Source organism: Nuphar pumila, chromosome 8 (assembly GCF_984573655.1).
Source record: "Nuphar pumila chromosome 8, dmNupPumi1.hap1.1, whole genome shotgun sequence".
NCBI lineage: Eukaryota > Viridiplantae > Streptophyta > Magnoliopsida > Nymphaeales > Nymphaeaceae > Nuphar > Nuphar pumila.
In genome coordinates, this window is record NC_143256.1 from 114,844,198 (window position 1) to 114,863,312 (window position 19,115).

At 37.9% G+C, this 19,115-nt stretch overlaps 1 protein-coding gene across 1 annotated transcript; it reads right to left on the reverse strand.

The window, feature by feature from the left end:
• Nucleotides 1–10,145: 10,145 nt before the first annotated feature.
• Nucleotides 10,146–18,175, reverse strand: LOC149830305 (putative cellulose synthase A catalytic subunit 8 [UDP-forming]). Its single transcript, XM_090016428.1, has 14 exons — nucleotides 17,428–18,175; nucleotides 16,831–17,026; nucleotides 16,461–16,684; nucleotides 16,265–16,379; nucleotides 15,913–16,114; nucleotides 14,232–14,498; nucleotides 13,807–14,152; nucleotides 13,581–13,718; nucleotides 13,307–13,432; nucleotides 13,013–13,225; nucleotides 12,654–12,918; nucleotides 12,368–12,570; nucleotides 11,358–11,708; nucleotides 10,146–11,082 (listed from the first exon to the last, which is right to left on the reverse strand). Exons 1-14 carry the CDS (start codon nucleotides 17,506–17,508, stop codon nucleotides 10,498–10,500), a joined length of 3,312 nt encoding a protein of 1,103 aa, XP_089872554.1. The 5' UTR covers nucleotides 17,509–18,175; the 3' UTR covers nucleotides 10,146–10,497.
• Nucleotides 18,176–19,115: the final 940 nt, after the last annotated feature.

A 19,115-nucleotide genomic window follows, 5' to 3' on the forward strand; every position in this document is an offset into this window, starting at 1 on the left:
TGCCCGAAGCCCATCTACACACAGGTGGATCTAAGACATTTGGGAGCCACCTAAAGAAAATGGTAACTCATCAATATATAATATTAATTTTATAAGTATTGTTGCAAACTTGTGTACTAAATCTTTTGTCATTTAACTTCGCAGGAAGCAGAAAAAGGAGGCAGTGTACCATATAAGGATGTGTTTGTAGAAACACATAAACGGAAGACCACGGAAGTCTTCGTATCAGAGAAGGCGAGAACGACAACGGTATGTATTAATTCTATTAATAATCATTGCAATATATATGCAAGTTATCATAATGTTATCATTAATTATTAATGAATACTTTAAACATTATTTTGTAGGAGGCATATGAGCAATAGATGGTAGAGCGATATGGCGAAGACGCTACTCAGCATCCATCATTTGATCCTACAGCATGGGTGACTGCAGCAGGTGAACCCAAAAAAGGTCGCGTGTTCGGGTTTGGGAGTAATATGAACACTTCACCAGTTATTGGTTCTTCCAGTTACGACTCACCGACTTCTTGCGCCGACATAAGCTCCAAGCAGCCGACTATTCTTTCCGGTGATAATGTACGCGAGATCATTAATGAATCACTGAATAACTACTTCCAATACACCGTCGCCCCCTTTCTTCGAAATGAGATCAAGGCCGCTGTTCAGGATAGGGGATCTTCGATTCCAGGTCCCTCTCAGGTATAATCACATATATAGTTTTTGACTGTCTTAAAGCACATCTGAGCATGGTAGAATTACATATAGAGTTTTTCTAGATGCCTTAAAACACATATGAACATGCTATAATCACATATTCAATTTTTTTACTGCCTTAGCACACATATGAGCATGATAGAATCACATATAAAGTTGCTTTGCCTGCCTTAGAGCACATATGAGCATGCTATATTCACATATTCAATTTTTTTACTGCCTTAGCACACATACGAGCATGATCGAATCACATATATAGTTTTTTGCCTGCCTTAAAGCACATCTGAGCATGGTAGAATCACATATAGAGTTTTTTTATATGCCTTAGAACACATATGAACATGTTATAATCACATATTCAATTTTTTGACTGCCTTAGCACACATATGAGCATGATAGAATCACATATATATATATTTAACTTTTTGTCTGCCTTAGAGCACATATGAGCATGATAGAATTACATATAAAGTTTTTTTGACTGCATTAGAACACATATGAGCATGCTATAATCACATATTCAGTTTTTGACTGCCTAAGAACACATATGAGTATATTATAATCACATATTCTGTTTTTTGACTGCCTTAGCACACATATGAGCATGCTATAATAACATATAGAGTTTTTTAACTGCCTTAGAACACATATGAACATGTTATATATCATTTATGATAGAATCACATATAAAATTTTTGGCTTTGCCTGCCTTAGAGCACATATGAGCATGCTATATTCACATATTCAATTTTTTTACTGCCTTAGCACACATACGAGCATGATCGAATCACATATATAGTTTTTTGCCTGCCTTAAAGCACATCTGAGCATGGTAGAATCACATATAGAGTTTTTTTAGATGCCTTAGAACACATATGAACATGCTATAATCACATATTCAATTTTTTGACTGCCTTAGCACACATATGAGCATGATAGAATCACATATAGAGTTTTTTTATTGCCTTAGATCACACATGAGCACATGATAGAATCACATATAATGTGTAATTTATTTCATTATATTTTGTTTATCAATACTGACTGTTCTTTTCTTGTGTAGGCTGCTAGCGATAATCAGGATAGTGGAGCTGAAGGGACAGATAAAGACAATGAACAAGAAGACGCACAAAATCTTGGCGATGATTAGAGGACTGTGTTGAAGAAGTTCTATTTTTTTTATTTTTCCTAAATGTAATTGTTGAATTGTAAATAATTAAACTTCTTAATTTTAAGGTGGAATGATTAATTATTGTAGATACTTGTTATATGAATTTTTTTGTGTGGTTTGTTTTTTATTTACAGGAAATATAAATTGTACAGGAAATAGAAATTGTACAGGAAATATAAATTTTTAAATAAATTTTTTTTTTATTTTTTTTCGTGTTTGCGACGGATTATTCCGTCGCTATACATATTAATCTAGCGACGGCTTAGCGACGGAATTAAATCCGTCGCCAAGCCGTGGTCGCCGTTTAGTACCGGCGGATTGGCGACGGAATATAGCGCTCGTTATTCCGTCGCAATTAGCGATGGACCTGGCGACGGAATAATTCCGTCGCCAGTTAGCGTCGAAATATTCGCGACGTAAGCATACTGTCTCCTCGTTGTCGCTAATCCGTCGCTAACCATGTTAGCAACGGATTAGCGACGGATTAGCGACGGAATATGGTCGTCGCTAATCTACTGCTTTGTTGTAGTGTTATATTGTTCCATGAAGCGAAACCTTATTAAACATGAATACAAGGTTTTTTTCAATGTGGCATAAATAGATTCAGCTCTTTGTGTGTTTATCATACCTACACAAAAGTATTGTCTTTCATATGCCAATGCCCATTTCTCTTTGTCTGCATATAAATATTGTAACCACACAGTCTTCAAGGTTGTACATCTGAATCATTTGCTCCCAATCAGACATAAAGGTGATCTTGTCTATGCTCTCCAGTACACATTGTCTAAACTTTTTATCAAATCCTGTCTTCTGATTAAAAATGTGTCTTATGGTCTTTGCTACATTTTGAAAGATATGCCACAAACATAAGCGATAATGTGCATATGGCCATACATGAGACACTGCAACTGCAATTGCATGATCACCATTTGTAAGTACAGCTCCAGGGTGCTTCTCATTCATTGCCTATGTAAATACTCTGAACAACCACTCAAAGGTTTCCTTGGTCTGGTCATACAAAAAAGCGCCGCCTAATATGCAACTCCGTGAGTGATGGTTCACTCCAATAAACTGTGCAAATGGCTACTGTTCCGTGTTAATCTTCACTGTCATATAAAAAACAAGCACATCATTAAAGCATTCATAATCTACTCTTGACTTTGAATCTGCCCAAAACATATTCACAACATACCCATCTTCATCCAGTTGCATTGCACTAACAAAACCAGAGTCATTGCTTGAATTCTTCTGTAGGTAATCAACCAAAGAACATATTCCTTCATTCTTTATGTTGTCTGACCTCTTCCTTCTCAAATGGTTTCTTAGATCCATAGGTATGAATAGTACATTCTCCCGACCACCATCTATGCGCACACACAAATTGTATGTCTTTCTTGGTGCAATACCTGCACTATCAGCTATTTCAGCAACTGCAGCATGCACGTCGGTTACTTTATGATGTGACCTTAACATAGGAGTCATAAAAGAAGGGGCTAATTCATAGTTATGATCATTGATTAAAGTATGAACTAAATATTTTCCATTCAAAAGTCTTCTTAACACCATTCTCACTGGACAACCACATCTTGAATCTGGCTTACTCCTTGTTGGATTTCCACTTGACTTCTTTCAACCTTGCTTAGAATAAACATATGTCTTTCTCACCACGACACCCTGTGCATTTTTTGCCCAAAAATACCTTCTAACACTAAATCTGAGTTTTAAGGCATAATCATTATAAAATTTGTATGCAACTTCCTCATTATTAAACTGCATTCCCTCTACGAGAACAAAGTTAAGTGTAATATCATGTAGACTTGAGGTGCCTGCACCTTTGTCAAGTACATTGTCATGATCGTCTACCTCATTATCGAATTGCATTTCGTCTGATGAAATATCATTATCGAATTGTATTTCGTCTGCTGAAATATTCAAGTGTAGAGTAAATCTAATGTCGGCACCCTTATTATCATGTGCATCAATAGTGCACATATTCACTTCTTCAGGTGCGACGATAGTATGGATGTTCGTTGCTCCATGACTTTTCAATGGTTGAGACACATCATCTTCACTGCAACCAGTTGATATGCTCAACACTGTCATGAGAAAAACATCAATTTGCGTTAGCCAGTGCATACATTAGCAACAATTCAGCAAAATATATTATAAATTAATAACAACAATAAAAAAATATCTCAAAAATCAACACTGAAAAACAAATGACATCTTACAAATCGATTTACAGAAATTCAACATAATATATTACAAATCGAGATTAACAAAAAAAACAATATCTCACAAATTGACACTAGAAAACACATAATATCTTACAAATCGATATACGACAATTCAACATAATATATTACAAATCGACATTAACAAACAAAACAATATTTCACAAACCAACACTAGAAAATACATAACATCTTACAAATCAATATACAGAAATTCAATAAAATATATTACAAATCGAGATTTTCAACTGAAACAATATCTCATAATTGAATCTAAAAAATACATAATAGCTTACAAATCCATATACAGCAATTCAGCATAATATATTACAAATCGATATTATCAAGCAAAAAAATATCTCACAAATCGACACTAGAAAATACATAATATATTATAAATCGATATACAACATTTCAACATAATATATTACAAATCAATATTAATAAATAAAAAAATATCTCACAAATCGATATACGTGTTACTACAATCGTGATTTGCATTACATTGAATATACTGAGTGAATGGACAATACCGGATGGGGTAAAGGCCCTTGCTCACATCTGTAACCAAGCATTCTTGTCAACAGGTCCCAGCGTCTTACAAATGTCTTCAAGTTTTCAACCGTTAAAACCATAAAATCTACCTGCAATAACAAAACAACGCCTTAATGACACTCACGACGACATACGTTCTTCAACAATAACAGGATGACATGGAAAGATACTCACGATGTGACCTTAATGGCACTTGTTGGAATGTTTGTGCATTATTACTTTTTTTCATACTGCCTAACAAAAACGAAGAAAAAGAGAAGACTGTAAAAAAAGATGGCCGACAAATCCTCCTATGACGCCTACCAATGATCGAACCAGTCGTTTGATTTATAGTTATCTCCATGAGGTAGGAACGAACCCGAAAAAGTTTTCTATCTAACACAAGGCAGGAACGAGAATGCAGCCATGTGTTGTAACACAAGCTAAAAACAAAGGCGGAACATGCAAATCTATTTACGGGGAGTGAGAGGATATTTTCGTCCAACGCATATCTATCTTACGGGAGGACATTTCCGTCAAAAGCATATCTACCTTTTTTATATGTTATTTTATTATAAAGTCATTGCATTGTGGGCAACATTGGCATATGAATTATCGCGGGTCCCAAAATATTCCTCCGTGCACACCAGAGCACACAATTTGTGTTTAGGGGAGAACACACAACACCCTCCCTTTAAGTTCTCCTACAACAAAAATAGGTTTTAGTTAGAAATTTCTGCACGTAAATGTTCCAAATTTCACGTTGTACGTAAATGTCCTCCTGTAAGATAGATATGTGTTGCATTTGTACGTAAATGTTCCAAATTTCACGTTGCATTTACCCTCTGGTTTGCTCAAAGTAACCAAAAATACCGATTTCCTGAAACAGTCATTGGCTAACATGACACGCTTGCAATGACTGTTAAAAACAGGGACGATTTGGGTAATCTAGCTCTTCATGGACTTGATGTACCCAGATCTCAACGGTTCCTGTTTCAAAATGTGTTGAAGGTTGACCTCATCAAACTAGACCAAGTCATGAAAAACCATAGCAGAGTCTCAAGTTTGAAGTTGCATGGAACAATCATGTTAGCCAAGCCAGTAAAGTGATGTGTAAATTTCAATTCCTTTTTCCTCTAAGGTTGCCTTAGTTCATTATGGAGCCAACCAGATCAAGCTGAATTGAGCTACTAAGTCCCAAGACAAAAGTGAGGATTCTTTTGCAGTAGTCTTTGATTATAGGGAAGGAAGTAGAGTGCAATTTCATGCATGAAATATCTGCCCTTTTTGTTTCCTCTACTTCCTAGCTACAATTCATGGCATGCACTTCACCCTTCACCCTTCACCCATCCACATTCTACTGGTTTATTATTAGTGTTACGCTATGGGAGAGAGAGGGTAACGTTTGGTGGTTGGATAAAATTCTCATATTGTGCGTGCAATTGAATGACTCTGGTTAGGGTGAGGTTTGGAGGTAGACGGTAAACCGAATTTGCATGGGTAGGTGTAAGTTGATCATGTATGCTCCTATATTTTTTTAGAAAAATCTAAAATACACAAATGCCATCAAACCCATCAAGGCAAACTGTTCATTCCTTCTCCAAGGGTTTGGAAAGTTTAAAAACATAGTGACAAATATCACAATCTTAAAAAAAATAAAAATATGGTACTTTGTCATGTGTTTAAAATGTCTATCATGTCATGATATATTGAACATGTAAATAATATCATTCCTTTTTAAATGAAAACACAATAATACTATGGAATTTCTACATTATCTTTCAACCATGTTTTTTTGCTTTTATTCTATTTTGTCATGTAAAATTTTTTGTCAAGATCCTCTCCACAAAATCTTGAGAAAAATTAAATTAATTATTTGAGAATCTCATGAGAATTTCAGAGTAAAAAAATTGGTGTTTTACTTTTAACTCTGTTCTATGATTACAACCCAAGGCACTAAAACCAAGTGGACACAACAGTCTTGAGAATATTGTACTTCTTCCACATTCATATGAGAAGAGTTCTTCCCATATTCAATATCAACCCATCTTAGTGATATTGACTCTCAACCAAATGGGTCCAAAGTATCTATTTCTTGATATGCAATATCAGCACAAGCTTCATGCCCTGCTTAAAAGCTTTTTACATGTAAAAGGAAGTTTAGACACAAGGTAAAAACCAATGAACTAGTTTGGCATGGAACCTGCTAATAATCTGAATCTTGTTACATAATTTGCAGGTATAATTGTATCCATAGACTGGTCAAGTTTTACTTGGCCCAGAGAAAATATTGGTGTTTTAACCTGTATTATTGAGATTATAACTTAGGCACTAAAATGAAGTAGAGTACCCCTCTTAATCATTTTTTTACTCAACAACAACAAACAACAAACAACAACAACTACGCCTTCATCCCAAAACAATTGGGGTCGGCGATATGAACCAACAAAGAAAATCATTCTGGGTCTTCCACATGAATCCTTCTCCTCCATTCATTTCTATCCAATGCCATGTCCTCGGTGAGGTTCAAAGCATTCATATCCTTTCCTATCACCTCCATCCATGTCTTCCTAGGCCTACCCAACCTCTTTTAACTAATATATTTTCTCATTTCTCCATCCTTCTAACTAGAGCATCATTAGGCCTTCGTCGAATATGTCCAAACCACCGTAAACGATTCTCTCTCATCTTATTTTCAATGGGTGCAACACCTACCTTCTTACGTATCTCCTCGTTCCGAATCTTATCTTTTATTGTATTTCCACACATCCATCTCAGCATACACATCTCAGCTACACTCATTTTTTGAATATGATGTCTCTTGGCAGCCCAACATTCTGTACCATATAGTAAAGCGGGCCTAATAGTCGTCCTATAAAACTTTCTCTTCAATCGCAATGGCATTCTACGATCGCACAACACTCCAGTTGCACTCTTCCATTTCATCCACCCAACCTTTATCCTATGATTTACATCTCCATCAATTTCTCCATACTTTTGAATGATAGATCCCAAATATTTGAAAGAATCATCCACCGGTATTTCTTGCTCACCAAGCTTCACTACACTCCCATCTCTATTTCGTTGCTTACTAAATCGACATTTCATGTATTTTGTTTTACTCTTACTCAACTTAAAACCTCTTGCTTCCAATGTTTGTCTCCATAATTCTAACTTAGCATTAACCCCAGCTCTAGACTCATCAATCAAAACAATATCATCAGCAAACAACATACACCACGGCACATTTTCTTGAATTGATCTCGTAAGCTCATCCATCACTATAGCAAATAGGAAAGGGCTTAAAGCAGATCCTTGATGTAACCCAACCGTTATAGGAAAATTGGTTGTCACCCCTCCACAAGTGCGGACATTGGTTACTACTCCTTCATACATATCTTTAATTATACTAATGTACTTGAGAGAAACACCTTTCTTCATCATTGTCCACCAGAGAACGTCCCTAGGTACTCTATCGTAACCCTTCTCCAAATCAATAAAAACCATATGCAAATCTTTGTTCCTCTCTCCATATGCAAATTTTTTTACTCAATATCAACTAAAATTGGAAGCGTCAATGGTAATGTCAAATCAATGAAGTAGTTACAAGGTTGCATTTGGCAAGGAACCTGCTAATAATCTTGAATCTTGTTACGCAATTTGCATGCATAATTTGTATCTAATTAGGGTAGTGCCCCTTTGCGCAAGCCAATGCGTAGCATAGGCCCCAGGGGCAGGGGTCCTAGCCACGCAGTTTTATGCTGCCTGCCCGACAACCATAAGTACGCCAGACTGAGCCATCATGACCAGGTCTTTGTACATGTGCGGTTTCTTTGGGTTATAAATCCAAAAAAAATTAGGGTGGTCTACTGGGTCCAGTGTAAGTTACATGGTAATGTTTGACACGTGAGACACCCATCTTGGGCGAGTGTGTCCACCAGTACAATTGTTTGCTTGCACCATCAACCAACATTACACCACTGGTCTCCCTTGTCTACTAGGGAATGCACCCAACTTCGGCCTTGTGGCAAGAGACGCACACCACGGATTTTGAACTCATGATGTTCCCCCAACTTGGTGATGTCACAAGCCACCCCTAACCAGATGAGTAGAGCCATTAGTGAGCAGCATATGATCTCTCTCTCTCTCTTATATATATATATATATATATATATATGCCCAGCTGAAAAAAGTTTCAAAATATCTAAGGTTTTTGGTGATTTATCGTTTTTCACCAAAAATGCTTTGAAAATATTTTGGTAAACCTTATGTGTTAGGTTGACTTGCGAACGTTGCTGCGCTTTATGCCCTTATGTGTTAGGGTGACTTGCGAATTTTGTTGTGCTTTGTGCAGGAACGGATGCACCGTTCGCACACGGTCGTGTACACAAAAAGAACACTTGAGGCACAATGTAACATTTTGATAGGGCATGTACTAAAGTCCGTCTTGACCTAACCGTTTTTCACTTTCTGTTTTTTTGAATGATTTGACCGTTTGAAAGACTTTAAAAATGCATTTATATAGTACTTATAAAGCATTGTAACCATTGAACAATTTTAAAGATCCTTAATCATTTGTCAAAAAATGAGTAACCGTTCAGAGTTATTTTCACCCAATTTTCAAACCGTTGGATTTATAACCTTTAATTTCATTTATCACAAAAACGCCTTGACTTTCTTAAAAGCCTATAAATTTTTTCATTTTTCATCTTTTGGATAATCAAATTTTTTAATTCTTAAGTTTTCTCTTTCTATTCTTTTATTATGTTAAAGTGTTAGAGAGGTTTTATTCTTTTGTTTTTTATTTAGCTTGTAAAGTTAAGTGTGGAGAGGTTACCTGATCTTGCAAAGCAATGACTCTTATCACTCTCTTGAAAGTTCAAGCCTAATTGTATCATGAAAACTCAGGCATAACAAACTCTTTTTGCATCTTCAAAATTCCTAAAATAGGGTGATTAAAGTTCTAAAGATAATTGGGATCTCGATTTCCTAAATCCTATTTTTGGTCACCGATTATTCTAACAAAAGCTGAATAAATAGACAAGCAGTGGCTGAAGAGAAGGAACATTGTCAAACATGGGCTAATCCAAGCACCTCTGAACCGTGTTCCTGTGCAGTTGGCAAAAAATGCAGAAACTGAAAATACTACCAGTGATGTGTATCCATTACTTTCACACAGCACCACTGAACCAAATTTTGGTAAAACAATCAATCGCATATAATGGCTCATGAATGCAGTTTCAAGCCACAGATTTCATATTTTCGTAGGTAGAGTTTGATTCATGCCTTCTATCAAGAACTCGATCTAATATCCAAGATTACAGATTTCACAGTTGATGCATGAAGTTTGAATTCTACTTCAGGCTACTTCTTTGGCAATCAAAGCCACAAGAGAGGTTAGTACAACTACACCCGATTCATGAGAAAATTTAGGATTCTCCTCATAGTGATACTCTTTAATTATTGCACTAATAAAAAGAATAAAGCAAAGAACCAAAGGAGAATCTTTCATCTCACATTTCGTGATCTCATATTCCATCTTCAAACAACCCTTCCAACAAGAAATAGAAGCCAAGATCTCGTGTCTTCCACTTTAATTTAACAATGTAGGATCTCATGGATCCAACAAGTAAAACATATAAACACAAAAATGAAGCCCTGAGACCCACCCAAACTTATTAAGAATTAAAAAAAATACATGTTTATATATATAATGAACTAATTCACATCTTGAAAGTACATAGCTTCAACATTGATGAGCACGTCTTTCAGCTCAACTAGAGCGGTCGGCCATCTTTTCATCATTATTTCAAAATTCCCATAGTTAATTTATTCTTCAGCCCTAGCAGTTTATTCCACATTTTTGTGTGTTTGGTCCAGTCACCCTGGTTGTGAATGGATCAATCCGGACCCACAATAGGGAGAAAATGGAAGCAAGGAGGACAGACCAGACCACTACAATGGTTGGAGTGCGGTTCTGGCGCCCCATCAAACCCTTGAGGAAGGGATAGAGATGAACAATCACCCAGAATGCAAAGAAGAGCTTCCCAAAAAGTGGACCCCATGACTGGTACCCACTGTTGATTGCATAGGATATGCCAGCAACGACGCCAACAAGGTTGATTATGAGGAGGGTGGTTGGAGGAATCAGAAGGGTTGTCCATTTGAACATGTAGAGCTCAGTAAAATCGCCATCTTCATCTGAAGCCTTCGAAGTAACAGTGAAGTTGGTGTCTATTCCAGCAAGGACCTTTAGCAACCCCTGGAACACAGCAAAGAGATGGGCTGACACACCTCCAATAACCCAGAACTGCTCATTTCTCCACCACTCGTCGATCCTTACACCACTCCACCGCATTTCCAGTATACCAGTGGCGAAAATAGACAAGAAGAGGGCAATGAACCAAATACTTGCAAAATTACTGATCTGCAGATTAAAAAGGAAAAGATAGACGATTACTTAGTTACAAAATAACCATAAGTAATTGAACTTTTCTTAAAATTAATATGAAAGATTGAAAACAAAATTCCAAGAAATTCAAGTGGCATGATATGCTTGAAATTTCGGAAATTATGATATTTTAATCCTGTCGTAAGGTCTGTTATTCTGCTCTTTCAAAGATGTAAAAGTTTGTGCTTGTAGTGGCACAGGTGCATAAAAATACCTCCAAGAAATAACTTTCCTTTTTAACAAGGACATACCTGTGGAATAATGAACTTTCCTGTCAGGAGACACACTGCTGGTAGCGTACAATAAGCAAGAAGAGGAATTGCGGTGACAGGGTAGATTGTAGTGTTGACATATGCAAATCTCTCCAGCCATTTTAATCTTCCTCCATATCCATACCATATGGGGCAGTGCCGACTGAAAAGAATTTCTACTGAACCCAAAGCCCACCGCAGCACTTGGTTCAGACGATCTGAAAGATTAATGGGAGCAGAACCTTTGAAAGCTGGAGGGTGAGGCATGCAGTAGATTGATTTCCAACCACGGGCATGCATCTTGAATCCTGTAAGGATATCTTCAGTGACAGACCCATAGATCCATCCAATCTGTCAATCATCATTATATTATTTCATCAGTAGTGTTTACCTGCAAGTATGACTCAAGAAACCAGGAAAGCATGCATTCTACTCGAAAGAATCTGATGCTTCACTAACTTGAAGACAGAAATGAACTCGACAATTTAGACAATACAGAAATGAAAAATATATAATTTCAGAAATGATAAGAGTTTTGTTCATCTAAAGAGATTAAGGAATTCGGAAAATTTACAGAATACATAAGGAAATCATCGAGCATTGTTCACACTCAAAACCAGGACGACCCATGTTTATTGGGCGTTTCAGCAGATGGATCTTAAAATCATGGGCATCATCCTAATTATTTGAATAACATATAACAAGATAATTCAGGACAAATGTTTTCATGAAATGAAAGCATTTCTTTTTCTTCAAGGGAAGCGTGCTCTGGTGAACTTCAAATCATTCAAGACCGTTTATTCAGCCTCTATGAGAAGAAGAATTCCTTGTCCAAAAAGACTTAATCTAAACAACAGTACAAGTGGTTTCTTGATAAACAAAGAAGGCCCTGAATGCACAAAAGAAACTTCAAATAAAATATTCAAAATCCAAATCAAAATGCTATGCAGGAGCTGAAAGAAAATGATGTACAGAAGAAAACAGTGGAACAACAAGAATGAAAACTCTACCTCAGTTCCCCATTCCGTCTTGTCCTCATAACCACAACTTATGACATGAATAGCTTCTTTGAGGAGGGACTCAGGGGTTGCAGACTGCGGTACACCACCATTTTCCATTAATGTGGATGCCACAAAAACAGCTGACTGCCCAAACCTTTTTTCCAAGCTCATCTGGGACATGAGCAGCGACTTCTCATCATCAAACCCAGCACCTTTCAAAGAAAAAGAAGTTGCAAATTGTCAGAATAATGCAGAGGTTGGGGAAATCTCATCTGAAACAGAATGACCACCATACCTTCAACTCCTTCTTCTATATCTTCAAGATTGAAGATAGGCACTGTTGAATCAACATGCTTATTTGATTTCTTTTTGTCAGAATGCTTTTTACTTGATTTTGAACCCTTCTTTCGTGATCCACCACACAAACGTGACAGAAAGCTTGGCTTTTTCTGCTTTTGCTTCAAAGGAGGTTCATAACCATATAAAGCTGTCCTGTTGAAGACACATCCAGTACCGACATAAACAGGACCTTGAATACCATCCAGACCTCTCAAGTTGATCTAGAAAAGGAGACAAGAACAAGAACAGTATTATAACCTTGCAAAGTGAGACTGAGCAAAACAAAGGACCCTGGAGGTGATAGGAAAGGCTCACATCAAAAAACACAGTGTTGCGATTTGCATATCTATCATGTATATCAATACCATCGAACCTCTGGGGGAACTGCACATAGCAAACCGATTTCCCAAGATTTGGATCCATTAAGAAACACATAGCTTCCCGTATGGCCTTGCTGTTATTTATGTAGTGATCACAATCAAGATTCAAAAGGTAGGAGCCATTGGTAAGAACAGCTGAGACTCGGACCTACAAACAAGTATATTCAGACTACAACCACAGTAACTGATTTGATATAGCAAGGTGTTAGGTTTTCAATAAAGTACTTACGAGTGCATTCATAGCACCAGCCTTCTTGTGGTGTTGGAAGCCTGGGCGCTTCTCACGAGACACATAGACTAGACGGGGAAGCTCATTACCCTCACTGTCAAGCCCTCCACTGTGACCCAAGAAAACCTACACAGTGCCCAGTGAAACGGTTTCATCATTCCTTTGAAACCAATTAATTTCTTCACTTCAAACAAAATTATCATGCCTTTGAAACAAAGTAACTAGTTGAAAATTTAGGATCCAGTAGCATAAAAAAGTCACTTCTCAAGAATACCTGAATCATTCCTGGATGATCTCTAGTGTTATTTCCAGGCCACGGAGTGCCATCTTGCATGATCCATCCCTCATCAGGAACTTTCTGTGCTTTGGCTACTAAACCATTGACACGAACTTTAAACTCTTCATACTCTCTCTGTTTAGAAAAATATAAGAGGAACAAGTAAATAACCTGCCAATAAATGCTCAGGTGCGAAAGGTGTATGAAAAAAACACCAAATTACCTTCATGGCCCTGCGATCCTTGACAAATGAAGTTTGAACTTTGTCCTTCAGGTAGTCTATCTTCTGGGCAAAATACCATTCTGGAGCACGAGGCTCAATGTTGTACTTTTTGCAGAAAGGAACCCATTTTCTAGCAAATTCTGAAGTTTCAGCAAGAGCTTCGAATGTCAACATAGCAGCTCCATCATCAGAGACGTAGCATGAGACCTTGTCAACAGGATAGTCAACTGCAAGAATCGACAGCACAGTGTTGGCTGTGACCAGTGGGGGCTCCTTTAAAGGGTCAACTGTACTCACAAAAATGTCAACAGCAGCCAATTGAGAAGGCTCTCCTTCTCGATCATACCTACCACACAAAAGAATTTGTCATCAAATGTTTGGATGGTTTTGGATTTATTCAAAGTGGGTGAAGAGTGATGTCTCACCTTAGTGCAAGGCGGTCAAGATAAGTCTCACGGTTTACTGGGGACCATTTTGGGAACTGATCCAGTATCCAGGATATGGCAAACCATACCTCACATATCACAGAAATCAGCCATAATGGATAGGCATTTCTTACAGGGTTTGTTATACGGTAATGCAAGAAAATAGCAAGGATAACAAGCCGGAGAGCGATAACCATCCTGTAAGGATTTATCCTAGATGAAGGAATAGGCACCTTTCTTGAAAGTGGTTGACGGGCTTCATCATTCCTGTATTGCACAAGAGAAAACTATTAGAAAACTGTACCATGACAAGGAAGCACAGACAGAAAATTATTTGTAAGCATAACTAGCAGACATCTTGCATACATGACCACACACACAGATGGTTCTTCCACTTGAGGTAACATCCAGACTTCCATATCTTGACAAGGACATTTTGCCATGAAGCAGACCAGCTAAGAGCATGTTCCAGCAAGATAGGAGCATGCTTTCATATCCAGCTCATATAGCCAATATAACAACTCATTGTTTTATGCTATAACCAGGGAAACATGAAAATCTATTTAACTGCGAGTCTTTTGTGTACCTACATGCAAACAATGTGGACAAACATGAAAAGGTGCCTTGTCCAAGTTCTTATGTGTGCAATATATCAATACATTAGTCATTTGATATGAGATTTTCCTGTGCATCATCAAGTTATGCTGCGTAGGCAAGAGTGCTTTTTCACTTCCACTCTTCTTAAAAGTAATTATTATTCTTTTGGCTTCATAACAAAGAAAATCTAACTAGTGGATCTACCCCTACTTGTTGATATGAGCAGACACATGAAAAGGCAAATCAAAGGTAAGAGTGCATCAAGGCTTGAATCATGCTCTTGCATTGAGAAACAGGTATGGCTATGCAAGCACATATGATCATCAGTCAGACAATTTCCCATAAGCATCATATTTTAATTTTAAGTTAAATATTCATTTGAAAACACTCCAAATTTGTTTGGTGCTTTCTAACGATACATGGACATGCATAAAGCCACACAATTACAAGTTTGCTTGGATGGAAATGAAATGAATATCACGGTTATCACCCAAAACAGCCTTACCATAATCCAACAAACTAATAGTCCATACATGGCAAACTAATGGCAAATTGACTTACAATAAGCCTATATCCCTATGACAAGAGATTTGAGGATTCAAACCTTGCTAATTTGAAGGAAATATCATGTGCGGTGAATATGTATTTTCCTAACTAAAAGAAAAGTACAAAAAGGAAATGATACATAAACAACACATAACATATGAAAATTTGCATGTAGCACCTTCACACACCACCATCGTTATTTTGATGCCAGATCAAAACATACTTCAAGTATTGGGCAATAAAGGCCAACTACTTAACACAAGTGGCATGGAGTGGCTAGATCAAGTTCACTTGATTTGTCAATTGCTGGATTCATATCAACTTCAATGCTTTAAAAGTGCAGCCAGTGGTTCTCATAATAGTAGCCCTACACACAGGGTTTGTTAACGTAAGGCAGTCCTTCACCTACATCCAGTTGGCCAGGTTCTCCATTGCTTAAAATTAATCATGATGAGCAATGAATTCTTTATATTTTTATATATTCACGCAGAAGCAAAATTGCAGAAATTAAGCATCTGTAATCCCAAAAAGAACTTACAATAGAGGGTCATCCATGTTGACATCAGTACAAGCATCAATATCTCCTGCCTTTCCTTCAGAAGCAGTAGTTGTTCCATTTGTCATATGCACAACATTCTTATCTTGCTTGATCTTCCAACTTTCAACCCTCTCTTTCCATGCAACATTGCCAAAACTCTGTGAACCAAATTCTCTTGCTGGGTCAACAACTCTAATATTCGCTGCAAAACACAATGCTCTCAACCATTTCAGCCAATCCAATACAGAGAATTCTCATAGATTAAAATCAAAATAAAATAAAAGAACAAAAAACACAACATAAAAGAACATCTTTCTTGCATAATATGTTAAAACTACATTCTCAAGTATACCTGGTTGATGAAGATCTACATAAGGAAGTGGATGCACACGCTTAGTCCCACCACCACCAGCAGGTGACGGCATGGTGTGATGATCAGGCGATGCTACAGGTAATTCCCCAGACAGCTGGAAAATCTTCCATATATCATTCACTGTACAGATTCATTATAGTGGAAGGAATGCATCACCATGAATAAGGCAACCTACCGCTTGGCCATTGGTGAGTAAAGGAATCTGATTTGGAGAGACCTCATGCCTGTCATAAGTGGGTGGTCCTACATCTGCTCCTCGTCCATAGCTCGTCTGCCAATTCTGCATCGCCTCAGCAATCTTCTGCTTCCGATGTTGATTACCGGATGGATAATTGAAGTTGCTAGCCACCTCATCAGCATCATCGTCCTCCCCTTCATCACCGTGAACACGAGGACTCCCTGCAAGCAGATCCAGGCAATGTCTTTCTTAGATCTCTAAACAAGGCATCCATTGCCTTATGCAAGACAGAACATGAACTCTCCTTAAGATTTTCATTTAGAAACTATTTGGATTGATAATAGTTATTCATTCTTAAGTTCCAAACCTTTATGCCTTTTGTATCTGGTTTTGCATTGAGGGCAGGACTGATTCCCATCTTTCCTCTCATACTCGTAGCAAGGTTTACACACAGGGAATGCACAAACATCGCATGCTACAAAGAGTTCACCATCAAGTGTCAAACCAACTTCATCACCACAGATCTGGCACACCTGTCCACCCTGATGTTTCGAATGTTTCAGCTGAAACCAATGAGACCACAACACACTATACAATTAGCTGAGGCAAGAAACGGCAAAGAAAACAGAGCCACAAAAAGCAGAAGAAAGGGCTTCATCAAACGAAATCATAAACCAATACAGGAAGTTTTGAGGAAACCTGAACACACATAGATCAAAAACGAAAACATGACAGGACAAGAAATAGAAAGGCTGAACTAAATGAAAAACTCGGGAAAAACATAATCACAAAATTCTGATTTTATATGAGTGCAAGCCAGATCTGATGTTAAAGATCCAATGACAAGCACTATTAAACCTGAAAAAACTTTCTCAGAACGATCAGAATTCTCTCAGATCTGCATGAAAAATCACGAAAAGTAGCTAGAATACACCGAAAGGAAAGATAAGACACGAATACTCACCCCAGATTCCCCTCCATTAGGACCATAATTCACCGCATCGCCCTTATTTCCGCGAGATCCCAGGCCAGTACCAGCATCCATTGGCAATCTTCTTCACAGAACAACCTTAGAGGATAAAACACCACTGTTTCAGCTCCACCTCCACACAGATTTTTTCTCGAGTTTCTCGCTTCAGCGCATCATTTCTTCGATCATGCAGTTGCAGAAACCATCAAGCAGCATTTCAATCAGAAGGCTTCCGATTCTCTAGAAAAACTCAAATCAACTATGAGTACAGAGCCCTTCCACTCTCACTGTACCCCAACAGAATTTCTCCAGAAAATGCAAATGCCACAGTGACTCAACCAAACGAGCAGAAGAGAATTCAAAAGCTCAGGCGATCCCCTCCTTCACCAACCAAGAAAACACAACGGTGGGTTCAAGATCCACAGCCAATGCGCTATAATTTCCCACACCAAATTCTCATCTCTTGTGCCGCAAATCTCAAAAATCACTTAGGCCTTAGGATGAAGAGGACATCGACTGGCTTCACGATAGAGACGATCTACCGGAAACGGCAGCCAAGGAAACCTCTTGGAACGCCCAGAAAGAAGCTTCTCCGTAACAAGGAGAAAAAACACCCCCAATTATACAATAATCGATCAGAATAAATAAATCAAGAGTCACATTTTCCACTTGCTGAGTTATCTCACGATTAAAAAACCAAAAAACATAAAAAAGAATAGCCCGAGATCGAAAGCGATAGCCTACCGATGCGTCCGAGAGCTTGAGCTTTCAAGAGTTCGCCGCTTTTAGGGTTTACAGCAAGGCGTAAGAGAGTCAAATGAAACAGGAAGATTCCGCTGTAAAACAAATTAGAGAATAAAGTAAAGAAAATGACATAAAAAATAGCAACTTTAGCAAATCTAAACTTCACAGATCTAGAACGTCACTTTACATTAAAATCTAGATCTATAAATCTCAGGATTTCACATGAAGCCCTAAAAGCAAAGAAGGCAGCACAGTTAAACCATAAAAGAATGCCAGATCTACAGATCAAGAAAAAATTTCACCTAACGCATAAAAAAAATGCGAAATTTTACCACGTTCCGGCGTGAGAAAACCCAAGAAATGGCGAGGAAAAGAGGGAATGGCAAGAGTTTATAGATCCGATCTACTTTTTCCCATCACATCATTTACCGATAGCAAAAGGCACTGCAGTAAAACCCTAAAAGGTCAGATCTACTCATCCAATCCAAATTTCACTCAAAATGATGAAATTTCCCACATGTCGCAAAAGAGAATCCAGAGATGGAGAGAAAAAAGGGTGAAAACCTCGCCTTTTTTTCTAATAACTTCCCTCACCGGCAAGGAATCCGATCCACGGAGATCGGTAAAGCCGGAAAATTCACTGCGAAGATCGGGCCCTCCAGTTGTATTCTTTGTTTGCAGTGAGGAGTGAGGGAGTATAATAGCGTAGTGAGCTGGCAAGCATGATGTAAGGAGGCTGCCCGAGAAAGACGGTCAGGAGACAGAGATACTGATTCTCAGTCAACGTCTAACGGTGGAGTGAGACTCGGACAACCCGGTTCGTCGGGTAATGGATAGAGTTAGCTAGGATGCTGAAAGCGAATCGGATCACTGATGATCCTAATAAGTGTCTGAAATTCTGAATCTTCAATGGTGTCTAGGTGTGTCAACCGGTCGGG

Excerpts from the sequence above, each read along its gene's own strand:
- LOC149830305 (XM_090016428.1), bottom strand. The coding sequence starts at position 17,508 with ATGGATGCTGGTACTGGCCTGGGATCTCGCGGAAATAAGGGCGATGCG. Across the intron at positions 13,719-13,806 it reads AGGATCGCAGGGCCATGAAG|AGAGAGTATGAAGAGTTTAA; the intron begins GTAATTTGGTGT and ends TTTTCTAAACAG. Across the intron at positions 12,919-13,012 it reads GCAACACTGTGTTTTTTGAT|ATCAACTTGAGAGGTCTGGA; the intron begins GTGAGCCTTTCC and ends CTCCTTTTCTAG.